Source organism: Notolepis coatsorum (assembly GCF_963971535.1).
Source record: "Notolepis coatsorum genome assembly, chromosome: 18".
Classification (NCBI taxonomy): Eukaryota; Metazoa; Chordata; class Actinopteri; order Aulopiformes; family Paralepididae; genus Notolepis; species Notolepis coatsorum.
Window position 1 is genome coordinate 18,524,983 of NC_140182.1, and position 16,207 is coordinate 18,541,189.

At 42.1% G+C, this 16,207-nt stretch overlaps 1 protein-coding gene across 1 annotated transcript in view; it reads right to left on the reverse strand.

The window, feature by feature from the left end:
• Positions 1-10,904, reverse strand: part of LOC311244886 (F-actin-capping protein subunit alpha-2) — a 57,393-nt gene extending 46,489 nt beyond the window's left edge. Inside the window, exon 1 of the mRNA XM_084334573.1 lies at positions 10,822-10,904. Within this exon, the coding sequence (XP_084190699.1) occupies positions 10,822-10,860 (39 nt within the window). The 5' untranslated portion in view covers positions 10,861-10,904. The remainder of the gene's footprint in view (positions 1-10,821) is intronic.
• Positions 10,905-16,207: the final 5,303 nt, after the last annotated feature.

Genomic DNA, 16,207 nt, shown 5'->3' on the forward strand with positions numbered 1-16,207 from the left:
AAAGACAAGATTAGATGAGACGCGTGTGTTGGTGGATTCAAGCCTAGTATCTAGTTCTCTGGCTTCATAATGATGCAGTAGTGGTGGTGGGGCTGCTAAAAGCTGAACCTTGAAGAAACAGGGGAAAGAGAAACACTGTTTGCAGGAGTTTATCATTTTACTGAACCGAGGGAGGAAGTTAGACGCGGACGGCCTAGAAGCAGGTGGATGGATGTTTGTACATGATGTGGCACAGCTTTTAGCACCGTTAGCTCACAGGAAGAAAAGGTCCATAGTTCAAACCCAACAGGGGGGGCTTTCCTCCTTTGGAGTTTGCATGTTCTCCCCATGTTTTGCATAGGATTCCTCCGGGTACTCAAGGTATACTCGTGCCATTGCCCTTGACCAAAATACTGGCGTTGCAACTGGAGTTGGTCCCCTGGTGCATGGTCTGGTTGCCCACTGCTCCTCGGAGGTTAGGACGGTTCAATGCAGAGGAATAGCCTGACTTGATCACTGGAGTCTTTTACACCATGGCGCTCCGAGTGTTGTTCGCCTTTAGGTAGCTTGTAGCTAATGCACTGTATTGAATGTTTGCTGTCTAGGCACGTAGAACAAAACAAAATGAGAGGTCACCTGAGGTTGAGAAATGTCAAAGAACAGGACTTTTGAGTTGTTTGCAGAATTCCAGTACTTTCTGGGCTGTTCCTCTCACATATCCAAATATGCAACATTGCAGCAGCAGGCACGTACAGACAGGACAAGCGTTCGACTGGCCTTACATTCTTCACTTAAAAAATGGGAATAATGTGTTGTTCAAACAGGTTAAGATCTACAGTATGATCTGGAACAGTTAAACATCTCCTACCCTCTCTCTCTCATTAACACCACCATGTCTTATCCCCTACTTTGTGATGATATCATACAGATGTTCAGCACCACAGAGAATAATAGAAAAAAGGATGGAAAGGTGATTAAGACGGTACCTAACTAGGGTGATTTTCTGGGGGTATATGGACACAGTTTACTGCTTAAAGCAGTAATAAGAGGCACCAGCAGCTTTAAGCTGAATTAAAATATATAAAAAAAGAAAATCTGATCGGAAGATATTTTTTCTTTATTTTTTTTTTTTTATTGATGCAGGGAGCTGATATTTTGGTAATTTAGCTTAAGGAACACGGCAACACGCCAACTGTGTAGCCTAGTTCCCAACAGTCACAAAATACACTCCAAATCTTTCCTGTAAACATGTTGTGACCTGTGTATTTACCACGTCCACGTGGAGAAATAAAATGTAATAATTAATTAGACATATTATTATAGAGAGTATATATCTGCTTAGAAAACGAAAATGTCTAATTTTTATTTTATTTCTCCACGTGGTAAATACACAGGTCACAACATGTTTACAGGAACGTTTTAGAGTTGTATTTGGTGACTGTTGGGAACTAGGCTACACTGGCACACCTACTTCCAGTGAATGACGCTAAGCTAGGCTAACGGTGCGGCTGTTCCCTAACCTAAGCCTAATGCATGCACAGAGAAGAAAAGGGTATGTATCTGCTTGTTCAACTCCAGGGTAGATGGCAAATAAGCTAATTTCCCAAAAAGTTGGCGTGTTCCTTTAACGCTGCTGGTGCCTCTGGGAGTCTGTGGAAAACCTTTGTTGCACATGTATGGGCTTGAGAAGGGATGCAGAGCTCGCTCTATTTCTGCAGGGCAGGTAAACTCACTCTAATGTCTTCCGACATCGCCTGCTGCAGCTTTAAGAACCGAAAAGGTGACAGCGATCTGGTGTTTTTCTGAGGGTACGGACACAATTTACTGTCGATAGCGCCACCCGAAGGCTCACGTCACGTGGATGTAGAACTTTGGATAAATATGACGTCAGGGTCATATTAATTGTCAATGGATCAGCTCCAGGTTTTATTGGCATGACATCATGGATTAGAATCGTGGTTCTTGTGTTTTTTTCTAACTTTGAGAGAAAGTAGCTGCCTCTACGCCTACGTACATCACACGGCCTGTAAAACAGCTCTGCCCCAAGTGCGTGATTACTGCAACAAAAACAGACTTGAAATAGAATGCACTGCAGTAATAACTTTTAATTGCATGTATCGTATCAAATAACCAAGCTGTTAAGAGTGTCTGAACATTTATGAGTTATGCTGCGATATATTTATTTGAAAAGTAAACCGGCCATCTTTTCATCTTTTAAAACATTAACTAATAGCTGTGTTCATCATTTCCATGGACACGGTGAATAAACTAATTTTCTTATTTGTAAAGTAGACTAAAAAGGACAGGGGAAACAATTAATAATACAATATTATTTATTTCATATGTTAACACTTTGAGTGCCGAAGGACGTGTTAAGACGTCATTCCTAGCCATGCTCAAGTTGCCGAAGATGCCGTAACTCGTCTTTGATATCAATATTTCAAAAATCTGTGATCGGAATCATATTTTCCATCCGCTGGCCTGAGACCCACCAAAAAGCCCCACTGAACTCTCTAGCGGTTCAAGAGCGCCATCTGGTGGCCGATCGGCGCAATCGCCAAACAGGAAGCCATATGGGTGAAGTGCTGTTCACCCATATTACTTCCGGGCACTCTCTATAGCTCCCGGAACTCGCGCTCGATACAATACATAGCGATCTGTTGCCAATAACTCGATAAACAACATGATTTGGACGTATATACTATTATACAACCTCGAAATGGACCGGATATTTCAACATCCCATAATAGGAAAATGTCTGTTCCACGCTCATCGCCCAACGGCGCGAGGAAGATACGGTAAGATTCAGCGTTATATTTCAATTTGTTCGATACTAACTGCTATGATGAACATTTGACCCACATTAGATGAATGGTATAACGCTGCCCACGGAATTATAAACGCCCCCTCGGCCATCCGGTCAACATCAGATGACGTGTAGTAACTTCCAGAAGTACGTGCCGTTGAAATTTATTATCTGGCACAGATCGCTACCAAACTGTATTTCATCATCAATATAATGCATTTGGAGCTATAAATCACGTTCTGGAGAAAGCTGCAGAAAGAGATGAAAACATACTTATACATTAGACCATATTTTAGTATGAATATGTGAATGAAAAAGTTTAACGTTGCTTCACCCTGAACAATACATATAGGACTTTGAATGGGCCCTAATAATGGCAATCTAGCAATCGGATTTAAAAAGTTATAGCCCTGCAAAGAAGGGGAACTTATCCATAGACAAATAGAGCTGGCAACCCATGGTATATAATGAATTTAACCTCCGGCACCCAAAGTGTTAAAAGAAAAGAATACAAGTACGTGTAGCACCGGTTTGTTTACTTCCTGTTTGGGCAGAGATGTTTGACAGAGGAACGTTGAATGCGAGAAGGTTGTTCACAAATACTGGACTAGGCCATCTGATGTGCAGCCTATTCTATAATTGAATGGTGGTTCCTTTTAAACACGTAAAAATGAACACAGGTTTTAGCTGATGCCTGCCTAGGACACAGACAGTTTGTAAACACAATGTGTTTAATACCCACCGAGTCAATACCCACCGAGCGCAAAAAAGGTACAAGCGGGCTTTATGGAGAAACCATGGGACTCCCCTGACTAAAGGTTGTTTCAAATTGGTTGGATATCATTTTGACAAATCTGCATGGCTGTGAGTGAGTCTTTCACCTTTTATTTACATGTCTAGCTTTGGGATGGATTGAATGTTTAGATGGCAACTCAAGCATGGCTAACTAAATGTAAATATATTGTAGTCTGCCTCATTGTTCTGACCAGGATTAAGTTCCTTTTTGCCTCCTTTGATACACGCACACACCGAGTCTGACGTGGACTAGCAAGTAGCAACCCTTCTATAGGCCTACCGGTTGTGGCAATTTCACAGTCCTGTAAACTATTCCAATCACAGCAAAAAGCCTCTATAATCCCAGAAATAATCCGTCCTTTAGTCCATTGGTAATTTCCTCTCGGGCCAAATACAGTTGTTCTTACCCAATAACGTCCCTCGCGGTGCCAATCCCATCAATACAAGTACTGAACTGGCATCCTGTCGGTAACACAGCACTTCCCGCTTATCAAAGACTAATGCACATGACCTCCCCGACGGCATATGTAGACAAAGATCAGTCATTAATGAACTAGGACAAACAGTTACATCCTGAAAAGCCTTTTCAAGGATATCCTCTCAAAGCCATCCTCCACACAGTCACACACTAAGAGAATTCACAACAAACAAAGAAAATAAGTCAGCCTTGAGGAAAGAGGAACCTGAGCATAGTTAGTTAGGTAGCCTCTCTCTCACAGTCTCCTTCATACTGTTGCTGTAGTGCTGAACACCTGAGTCTCCTTCATACTGTTGTAGGGCTGAGCCCAAACGTTCGAACCCTCGTTCGTTACGTTGGCATTCGAATTTTTAATAGAAAACATATTTATTTTTATTTTTTCTATTAATTCTGTTTAAACCAATGGGTTTTTTCTTCACAGTTGCAGATAAAGATTAGGCTACACTAATATTATAGTATTAAAAGAAACTGATGAGTTATATTCATTAAAGAAAGTTGATTTCATTGATTTAGTTGGGCTGGGGCTTCTCCCTGGGCTGGGTCTGGGGCTGGAAAGTTGATTTAATTTTCAATTTAAATCAGATTAATTACTTTATTCAAATTGAGGATTTAGTTTGAGGATCGTAAAAAAATAAAATTTAAATATTTTTTTTTACCTTTCTTTTAATAAAAAACGAAGGTTCGAACGTTCGTTTGAAAAACCCTGACGAAGTTAGAATCCCAAAAACAGGGTTCAGGGACAGCCTTATACTGTTGCTGTAGTGCTGAACACCTGAGACTCCTTCATACTGTTGCTGTAGTGCTGAACACCCGAGTCTCCTTCATACTGTTGCTGTAGTGCTGAACACCCGAGTCTCCTTCATACTGTTGCTGTAGTGCTGAACACCTGAGTCTCCTGCATACTGTTGCTGTAGTGCTGAACACCTGAGACTCCTTCATACTGTTGCTGTAGTGCTGAACACCTGTCTCCTTCATACTGTTGCTGTAGTGCTGAACACCTGAGTCTCCTTCATACTGTTGCTGTAGTGCTGAACACCTGAGACTCCTTCATACTGTTGCTGTAGTGCTGAACACCCGAGTCTCATTCATACTGTTGCTGTAGTGCTGAACACCTGAGACTCCTTCATACTGTTGCTGTAGTGCTGAACACCTGAGACTCCTTCATACTGTTGCTGTAGTGCTGAACACCTGAGTCTCCTTCATACTGTTGCTGTAGTGCTGAACACCTGAGTCTCCTTCATACTGTTGCTGTAGTGCTGAACACCTGAGTCTCCTTCATACTGTTGCTGTAGTGCTGAACACCTGAGTCTCCTTCATACTGTTGCTGTAGTGCTGAACACCTGAGACTCCTTCATACTGTTGCTGTAGTGCTGAACACCCGAGTCTCCTTCATACTGTTGCTGTAGTGCTGAACACCTGAGACTCCTTCATACTGTTGCTGTAGTGCTGAACACCTGAGTCTCCTTCATACTGTTGCTGTAGTGCTGAACACCTGTCTCCTTCATACTGTTGCTGTAGTGCTGAACACCTGAGTCTCCTTCATACTGTTGCTGTAGTGCTGAACACCTGAGTCCTTCATACTGTTGCTGTAGTGCTGAACACCTGTCTCCTTCATACTGTTGCTGTAGTGCTGAACACCTGAGTCCTTCATACTGTTGCTGTAGTGCTGAACACCTGTCTCCTTCATACTGTTGCTGTAGTGCTGAACACCTGTCTCCTTCATACTGTTGCTGTAGTGCTGAACACCTGAGTCCTTCATACTGTTGCTGTAGTGCTGAACACCTGTCTCCTTCATACTGTTGCTGTAGTGCTGAACACCTGTCTCCTTCATACTGTTGCTGTAGTGCTGAACACCTGTCTCCTTCATACTGTTGCTGTAGTGCTGAACACCTGTCTCCTTCATACTGTTGCTGTAGTGCTGAACACCTGAGTCTCCTTCATACTGTTGCTGTAGTGCTGAACACCTGAGTCTCCTTCATACTGTTGCTGTAGTGCTGAACACCTGAGTCTCCTTCATACTGTTGCTGTAGTGCTGAACACCTGAGACTCCTTCATACTGTTGCTGTAGTGCTGAACACCTGAGTCCTTCATACTGTTGCTGTAGTGCTGAACACCTGTCTCCTTCATACTGTTGCTGTAGTGCTGAACACCTGTCTCCTTCATACTGTTGCTGTAGTGCTGAACACCTGAGTCTCCTTCATACTGTTGCTGTAGTGCTGAACACCTGTCTCCTTCATACTGTTGCTGTAGTGCTGAACACCTGAGACTCCTTCATACTGTTGCTGTAGTGCTGAACACCTGAGTCTCCTTCATACTGTTGCTGTAGTGCTGAACACCTGTCTCCTTCATACTGTTGCTGTAGTGCTGAACACCTGAGTCTCCTTCATACTGTTGCTGTAGTGCTGAACACCTGAGACTCCTTCATACTGTTGCTGTAGTGCTGAACACCTGAGTCTCCTTCATACTGTTGCTGTAGTGCTGAACACCTGAGACTCCTTCATACTGTTGCTGTAGTGCTGAACACCTGAGTCTCCTTCATACTGTTGCTGTAGTGCTGAACACCTGAGTCTCCTTCATACTGTTGCTGTAGTGCTGAACACCTGAGTCTCCTTCATACTGTTGCTGTAGTGCTGAACACCTGAGACTCCTTCATACTGTTGCTGTAGTGCTGAACACCTGAGTCTCCTTCATACTGTTGCTGTAGTGCTGAACACCTGAGTCTCCTTCATACTGTTGCTGTAGTGCTGAACACCTGAGTCTCCTTCATACTGTTGCTGTAGTGCTGAACACCTGAGACTCCTTCATACTGTTGCTGTAGTGCTGAACACCTGAGACTCCTTCATACTGTTGCTGTAGTGCTGAACACCTGAGACTCCTTCATACTGTTGCTGTAGTGCTGAACACCTGTCTCCTTCATACTGTTGCTGTAGTGCTGAACACCTGAGTCTCCTTCATACTGTTGCTGTAGTGCTGAACACCTGTCTCCTTCATACTGTTGCTGTAGTGCTGAACACCTGCCTCCTTCATACTGTTGCTGTAGTGCTGAACACCTGTCTCCTTCATACTGTTGCTGTAGTGCTGAACACCTGTCTCCTTCATACTGTTGCTGTAGTGCTGAACACCTGAGTCTCCTTCATACTGTTGCTGTAGTGCTGAACACCTGAGTCTCCTTCATACTGTTGCTGTAGTGCTGAACACCTGTCTCCTTTATACTGTTGCTGTAGTGCTGAACACCTGAGACTCCTTCATACTGTTGCTGTAGTGCTGAACACCCGTCTCCTTCATACTGTTGCTGTAGTGCTGAACACCCGTCTCCTTCATACTGTTGCTGTAGTGCTGAACACCTGAGACTCCTTCATACTGTTGCTGTAGTGCTGAACACCTGAGTCTCCTTCATACTGTTGCTGTAGTGCTGAACACCTGTCTCCTTCATACTGTTGCTGTAGTGCTGAACACCTGAGTCTTCTTCATACTGTTGCTGTAGTGCTGAACACCTGAGTCTCCTTCATACTGTTGCTGTAGTGCTGAACACCTGAGTCTCCTTCATACTGTTGCTGTAGTGCTGAACACCTGTCTCCTTCATACTGTTGCTGTAGTGCTGAACACCTGAGTCTCCTTCATACTGTTGCTGTAGTGCTGAACACCTGAGTCTCCTTCATACTGTTGCTGTAGTGCTGAACACCTGTCTCCTTCATACTGTTGCTGTAGTGCTGAACACCTGAGTCTCCTTCATACTGTTGCTGTAGTGCTGAACACCTGTCTCCTTCATACTGTTGCTGTAGTGCTGAACACCTGAGACTCCTTCATACTGTTGCTGTAGTGCTGAACACCCGAGACTCCTTCATACTGTTGCTGTAGTGCTGAACATCGGAGACTCCAGTCATCTTCATGTTGAGGTTTTAGTTTTTTTTCACTCCCAACATTTTGGGAAATACACTCGTTTGCCATCTTCCCCCAGAGTCAGACAAGAAGATTGATATTGATTTCTTTCTCTGTACACCAGTTTTGGAGTTGTATTTTGAAATTTGTACTGGACACACAGAGATGAAACCGGTATCGATCTTCTTGTCTGTCTCTGGGGGATATGTTGGGAGCGTTTCTTTAACTCATTGGACGCCAGACCCGATGATAGTCGGGTTAACTCGCCGACCGTTCAGCGCCAATCACGAGTATAGTCGGGTTTTAATCGTTATTTCTTTTATTAGCGATATCCATTCATTTTCATCCAACATGAAACATCCCTGATGTTATCGTTGGGAATGGGTCCGAGCTCGCAAAAGGGCAAATACCGCCCCATACGCCTTCCGGCTGGTATTGCACTCCACTGGGAATGGTATCGTTTTTTTTCTGGGACGATCCAAGCCGTGCGGGCGTGGTTTAAATAATCAGGCGAGGTAACCTGATTTCAACGATACATCTGCGACGTAAGGTGATGAGGAGAGGGAGGAGGGTACTTTGTTAATATTAATATAATTTATCGACCCAGCATATCTTCTTCTCAGGACCTTATAATAAAAGTTACCCAACAAATGCAAAACCCACTGTATTGTTTCAAATGCGCATGGTTGGCAATAAAACATTTGTCACTTTAGTCTGATGAAGAGGAGGTGTGCTCAGAGTCAGACGTAAACTTGGCATTTAAAAAAACATGTGGATGTTGGAGCCCTGCGGTGTACAAGCTGTTTCTAGGTTTATTTGATGAACTGTTCACATTTGGTTCAGCACCTGCCTTCCTTGGTTTTGGATGTACATGTACACACACATTCTAGTCACACACACACACACACACACACAAACACAAAAATCTGAAAATATGGCTGTCTCTTAGCCAAACTCCTGAAAAAATGGGTAGAGACTAGAGAGAGAAGTCAACCTCTGCTTCAAATGGTAATAGTTTGGTGCAAGCCAGGTGCAGCTAAAACTAACAGAGGGGTAAGCCAAGAAGCCACAAGAGGCTTCATGTCGACAGCAAACAGACTTGGTAATATCCCGTCTCCTAGGACGCCGTCCGTCTGTGCTTGCTGGGTTGTAACTAGGAAGCCGGTAGCACCTGAAGGGTACTTGAAGGGAAACAACAGGACTTGTCATCTACTGCAGAGATGAGACTCCTCCATGCTGTTAAATCATTTAGAGAGATTCGGTTTGCTACATAATTTCCCACGGGAAGCTTTCTCATCTCTACTTGAAATCACAGTGACGTTGGTGCTTATGTAAACAACAACAACAAGCACAAATCACTCGACCTTTAAATAACTTAAAATGTAAAAAAGGGGGGCGTGGTGTAGCAGCTGTTTGCCGACTGTGGGCTTGCTTTTTTCAACACATGATGATAATAGATAGATAATAACTAGCTATGTGTCCCAAACACGAAAGGGTTCTGGGTTCCCGGTTCTATTCCAGCTCCTCTCTCTCTGCAGCGTGTCGAAGTGTTTGAGCAAGAAGACACCGAACACCTAACTCTGCCCCCGATGAGCAGGTTGGCACCTTGCATGGTTCTGCCTCCGCCGTCAGTGAGTGAATGTGAGGGGTCGTAAGTTGTAAAGCACTTTGGATAAAAGCGCTATATAAACGCAGTCCAGATTGTACAAAAGCCGAGAGACTCTTGAGATACATCCTCCTCGCTCTCAGCTGTTGATTAACTGAGCTCGAATGACTTAAAAACATTATACCACCAAGTCAAGTACAGCATTGGCAGGTGAAAGAGAAGTAGCCCAATAGGTTTCCCCCAGAAGTTACATCACAACATAAGACAACCTAAACCAGCTAGCTGGTGTTGAGCTTTCTTGGTACATGGATTTAAAAATATATATATACAAAGCTCAAAGCATGTTGTACTACAACAACAACACAACATGAGCAGCACCCCACACCCTTTAATTAAATCCTTACACAGCTCTAATGTATGTGTGATGATGAGCATGAGAGAGAGCCACACCCCACTGGCCACTGAACTGCCAAAACCCCGAATAATAAACCCCTGACGTCAAGCTGATGTGGAGGAACACAACAACAAAACCATGGCACCGTGATGACTCAATGCCTCACTGAACTGGTGTGATCAACTGAAAGACAAGTGGACAATATTTACAACCATTCCTTTTAAGGACATGACACTGACAGCCTGATACACACACTGTGTTGCCAGACAACAGCAGCATGCCATGGTCGCTTGTATATTGTATACATTATGTTTGTTGTCATATGGTTCGATAAACCCACCGTGCTCACAATAAACATATAAATATCAATGCCTGTTAAAGTTTTCGAACAGCAGCTTACAGTGTTATTATTACCAAGCACTGAAAAGGGCGTGTTAGCTAGCGAGCTATCGGATGGCAAGTCTGTGAGGCTATAGGCTAACTAGCTCTGTCTCTACTAGGAGAACTTCCAAGCAGAGATATGGGAACAAATGACATGTCGACCACAACACAACGAGGACCGTCGGGTCCAGCAGGTGAGAATGGTGGGGGGCTCAGCTCAGGTTAATTTATCATATCTACATGGTTCCTATTTCGAGTCAGGAGTCAGGACCGTACAAGGAGCCTCTCCGTCCGAGCTCCTGCAAAGGAGCGGAAGTTGAGCTAAAAATAATAAGAGGAAGCAGCAGCAGCACCACGGCCTGTTTTGTGTTTATACACCTTACGTGCACGCTTGTCGAGCCAAACGCCGACGTGCGTGGGAAAACACACGCGTGCGAAGCCCAAAAAGTCATACGTTCATACTTGCGTTGCAGCTGTTTAATGATAAAATCGGCGTCTCTTACCTTTTCCTCATCGGACAACTGCTCCTCATGATCCGCCATCTTTTCTTCCGGCACCAGCAGCTTGTCAAAGCTACACGTGACGTCATGACATGATGGGAGGAGGATTCCCAAACATCGAGGGGTTGGCGCTAGATCACACTGGGTCATCGTCGGCGTTTTATTATACCTTCTCAACTGTTGCTAGTCCGTTGCTAGGGGGAACAGCTTTGGCCACAGGTTATTATTTCCTGTCAGCAACCGTCCAAGGACTATATTACTGCCTACAACTATCTACAATATATCTACTTATATTAGTGTATTCCTTCCTACTCACCAGTATTATTATTACCCCCCCTCACCCCATTGATTGATTGATTGATTGATTGACAACTTTATTAACAGATTGAGTATATACACTTGACGTAGAAACTGTACATTGGAGGAGAATGGGTAGGTGGGATGGGGTGGGGGGGTTGTGTGGGTGAGTGGGGGGGGGGCTGTACATTGGAGGTGGGTGAGGGGGTTGGGTAGGAGGGGTGGGTGGGGGACACTGTACAACTGTACAAGCAAAACTTTACATTGGAATATTGACAAAACCATACTCTGTCATTTACTGTACATTGGAGGGGGTTGGGTTAGGACATTTACAGGGGCCAGTTTCGAATTGCAGTTTCACGTAGGTGTTTTTTGAGAGTGGTTTTGAAAGTGGGTAGTGATTCACATTCCTTTACAGCTTTGGGTAGGGCGTTGATTGATGTGGCATAATTGCGAAACGTGTTTAGTCCCTTGTTTGAGCCGAATCTGGGTTTAACATGATTTGTGGAGCTCCCTCTGGTGTTGTGATCGTGGTATTCACTGACCTTTGGGAAGTATTTTGACATGTACATGGGTACCTTGGTCGTGTAGTGTATCTTGTAGACCAGGCCCATTGCAAGTTGCTGTACTCTGTCGTTTACTCTAAGCCATCCTAGGTTGTCAAAGTGGGCAGGGGTGAGGTGGGTTCTAGGAGTCAGGTCAAGCAGTAGTCTGACCAGTTTGTTTTGAGATGTTTGTAATTTTGTTTTTAGCGCCTTTGAGGTGCTTTGGTACCATGAGGTGCAAGCATAGTCGTAGTACCCGTGAATGAGTGCTCCTGCCAGAGTCTTCAGGGTATTCTTGTTTAGAAGAGAATGGACTCTGTTTTACCCAGGTGTAATGATAGTTTGTTATCAGCGAGCCAGGTGCACCCCCCCCAACCTCCTCCAATGTACAGTTTCTTCGTCAAATGTATATACTCTCTTTTTTAGACTCTTTTTTTGTATCACAAACAGTACTGTATTTGTAAATCTGGTATGTCATAAATGTATAGATGTAGCAGTACTGTCTATCTGTATGTCATGTATGTCATATATGTTATGATGAATTGAAAATGGGGGACCCTGATGTAAACAAGACGAAAGTCTTTCTCTGGTCTGCATCCCCTTAACAATTGTGTGTATTGAGCTGTACTGTATTGTACCCATTCTGCAATCTGTTAATAAAATGTTCAATCAATCAATCAATCAATCAATCAATCAATCAATCAATCAATCAATCAATCAATCAATCAATCAAGCTTAGCATATTTACTCCATAGCTTTGTCATACCTGTATATACTCGGATATTCACATGTTAAACTGTATACACTGCAATAAACTCTACTGGATCCTTTGTACTCTAGTTAAGTGCCAACTTCATGTTGTTGTACTCTCTGTACTTGTGCAATGGCAATACATTTAATCGAATCGAATCGAATGATCGAATTAACAAACATTGAAACAGGAAAATACAAAGAGGCCTATTTAGAATGTGTATGATGTCAAGCTAGAAAACGGCATCCGTTTTCAGCCAAGATAAATGTAAAATAAATGTCAACATTTCTTCCGAGCCGTGGGATCTAGCATCTACCAACGTCAAGGGGTTGGTGGTGGAGCTAATAACCTGTAGTAGATAGAAGGTCATACCTGGCTTACTTAGGCAAGTAATAGTAGTAGTAGCCTAGCCTAGTAATAATAATTAAAAAATAAATTATTTAAAAATCTAAAACTGAAAACCAAAACAAACATTTTATCTATAGGCTGTGGCTTTGGAGCTCACCTTGACGTTACTCTTTAAAGAAAAGTTAAATGAAACCCAATGACTGTCAAAATGACAATGAGGTGTTGTATTACCGAAAAGCGCTATCATCAGTCCCAAGCCAAAGCCACCACCCCCTCTAAATTAGGCTACAAATTAGACAATGACATGTTGCACATTAAATCCCCAAACTGGAATACATTTAGCATTTAAATGTGGGGTACATTCACATACATTATTGAAGAGTTTGATTTATATATGCAAAATACGGTAAGCTTTATCAAACTATCTTTACCCATTTTAAATCAGGTCTGTCATATCTGTTATACTCTAGAGCAGGGGTCAGGAACCTTTTTGACTGGGAGAGCCATAAAAGCCAAATATTTCTAAATATATTTCATTGAGAGCCATATAGTATTTTTAACATATAATAAATTAAATATGTCTTACTTTTAATGCGACTTCTGGTGCTGCATGGTTTTGCTGATGGCCTTGTAATCTGGTTCATACGTGGTGAGATTGAGCTTCATGCAGGCGTTGAGGCTTCCATCAGTTAAACGTGAGCGTAGGTTGGTCTTAATGTTCCTCATATGCGAGAATGACTGCCCACATGCATATGTAGAGCCAAACATGGTCAATACGGCAATACTCACGCTGCATTGTGTGGTATGTCACAGGAAGCTCGTTCCAAGTTTTAAGAATCAGCTGGTCTTCAGGTTGAAGATTTTTAATTTCTGTCCACTTGTGTTCCCTCGCCAGCTCTGCTCGCTATATCTTCAGCTACAGATACTATTAGCTGTATCTTCAAAACTAATTTCTGTTTACTTTAAAATGACACAGTATTATTAAGAAATATCACAAGTATTAAAAAAAATAAAAAATAAAAATTCTGGGAGCCATATGCTGTCACCAGAAGAGCCATATATGGCTTGCGAGCCATAGGTTCCCGACCCCTGCTCTAGTGTTTACCTGTATACGCAACAGAAAGACAACTTTTACAGCAAAAAAATAAAAGATTTAATGAATAAATACAGAACATACATTTAATATCCTTCAATCAAGAGCTCATTCAGTCAAGTTCAAGTTGTTTTATTGGTCATGTAGAACAGGGGTTCCCAAACTTTTCAGGCCAGGGCCCAGAAAATAAGGCGTCAGAGAGCCGCGGCCCAATGCACATCGTCTGGCTTTTTTTTAATTTTTTTTTGCCATGCGACCGTTTTTTAAGCCAAATATCACTTCAATCCTATTAAGTTAGTTCAAGTTAGTTATTCATTTATATGTGCTATTTATGAGAGGGCTAACTTGTTGCAAAATAATAATGATAATAATAATAGCCTCATTAAAATACTATTGTTGCTTCGGTTGTTTTCAGCCTTTTATGTGCATAATCTGTTATTTAGTTTGAAATGTTCGTTGAAATAAGTAGATTTTTCGTTTTTGTTTATTTATTAAGTTAATATAAAACCATATAGTCACATTTTAGAATACAATAGAATAGAATTTTAGAATACAACTAGAAACACTGTCCTGGCCTGCTTCTAAGTTCAGTGGCCTGACAAAAAAAAAAAAAAAAAAAAAAAAAAAAAAATTATCTTTAAAAAAAAAAAATTTAAATCATCTCGCGGCCCACCCGTGGCTGCTCGCGGCCCACCTTTGGGTCGCGACCCCGACTTTGGTAACCACTGATGTAGAAGACCACATATGTAAGGTACATGCACATTCCAGTGAAATTCTTGGTTCTGTATGACCCTCCTGAGATTGTGCTTCATACAGTAAAAAGTAAAAAGAATAAAGACTAAACACTATACAAATTATACAATACAACTAAAGTACAAACTAACGTACAAAATGGAAAAAATGGAAAAAATGAAAAAATGAGGTAGTGATGTATTGTTAAAAAGTGTTTAAAGTGTCTAAAGTGAATGTTAAAAGTGAGGGTTTAAAGTTATAGTGTGTGCATGTGGATGTGTGTGCAATGAATGTGTAGATGGATGGGTTAGCGTTGCATAGAGTCATTCAGCATCCTGATGGCCTGGGGATAGAAACTCCTTTGATAATGAAAACACATCTCTATTCCTATTTATAAAGCTTTTTTTTAATTACATGGTCGTTACAAATTATGTGCAATTTGGAACTAGGCAGTATATCATGAATTTAAAATGGGGGACCCTGATGTAAACAAGACGAAAGTCTTGCTCTGGTCTGCATCCCCTTAACAATTGTGTGTATTGAGCCGTACTGTATTGTACCCATTCTGCAATCTGTTAATAAAATGGTCAATCAATCAACCAACCAACCAATCAATCAATCAATCAATCAATCAATCAATCAATCAATCAATCAATCAATCAATCAATCAATCAATCAATCAATCAATCAATCAATCAATAGCTGAGCCTATCTATCCACACCATTATTAAGTCACAGCACTGATGTACTTTCTGCTTTACCCCACTAGATGGCAGTCTAACACCGGATTGTAGAGTCCAGCATCCCCAATCATCTGTGAGAATCGTGAGATCAGTTTCAGTGAGAGTATGACTCATTCCCGACCGTACATGCTGTTAGCAAAACAGATAACATGTAACTTAATACTTAAAAGTGCACCCCATGTCCAGATAAAGAAAGAGAGAGAGAGAGAGAGAGAGAGAGAGAGAGAGAGAGAGAGAGAGAGAGAGAGAGAGAGAGAGAGAGAGAGAGAGAGAGAGAGATTGGTCAAACATTATCACAGATGGTGGAATGTGAAAATGGTGTGAGGGATTCCAGAGTATACTGGAACAATACAGACACACATTTCGTAGATAAAAATGCTTCTATTAAATTAAGTGTTTTTTCATTGTTTACTCTTGGTACTGTGTATGGAGTTCACACACACACACACACACACACACACACACACACACACACACACACACACACACACACACACACACACACACACACACACACACACACACACACACACACACACACACACACACACACACACACACACAAGAGAGAGAAAGCAATAGATAGATAGACAGATAGATAGATAGATAGATAGATAGATAGATAGATAGATAGATAGATAGATAGATAGATAGATAGATAGATGCACCTGTTAGTTAGTTAGTCAGTTACTGGAACATAAACCATACGTGGTCAACCTCAAAAAACACATTTTGCGCATGTTAAAACTGAGAGGTTCACACATCCCACTACTAGAAACCCCCTCAGCTTTATCTGAGAATGTCACCGGCTACCTTCTCACATACTGCTCTGTGGTAAAGGGCTGTGGGGCAAGATAAATTCATGTGGGGCAAGACATTC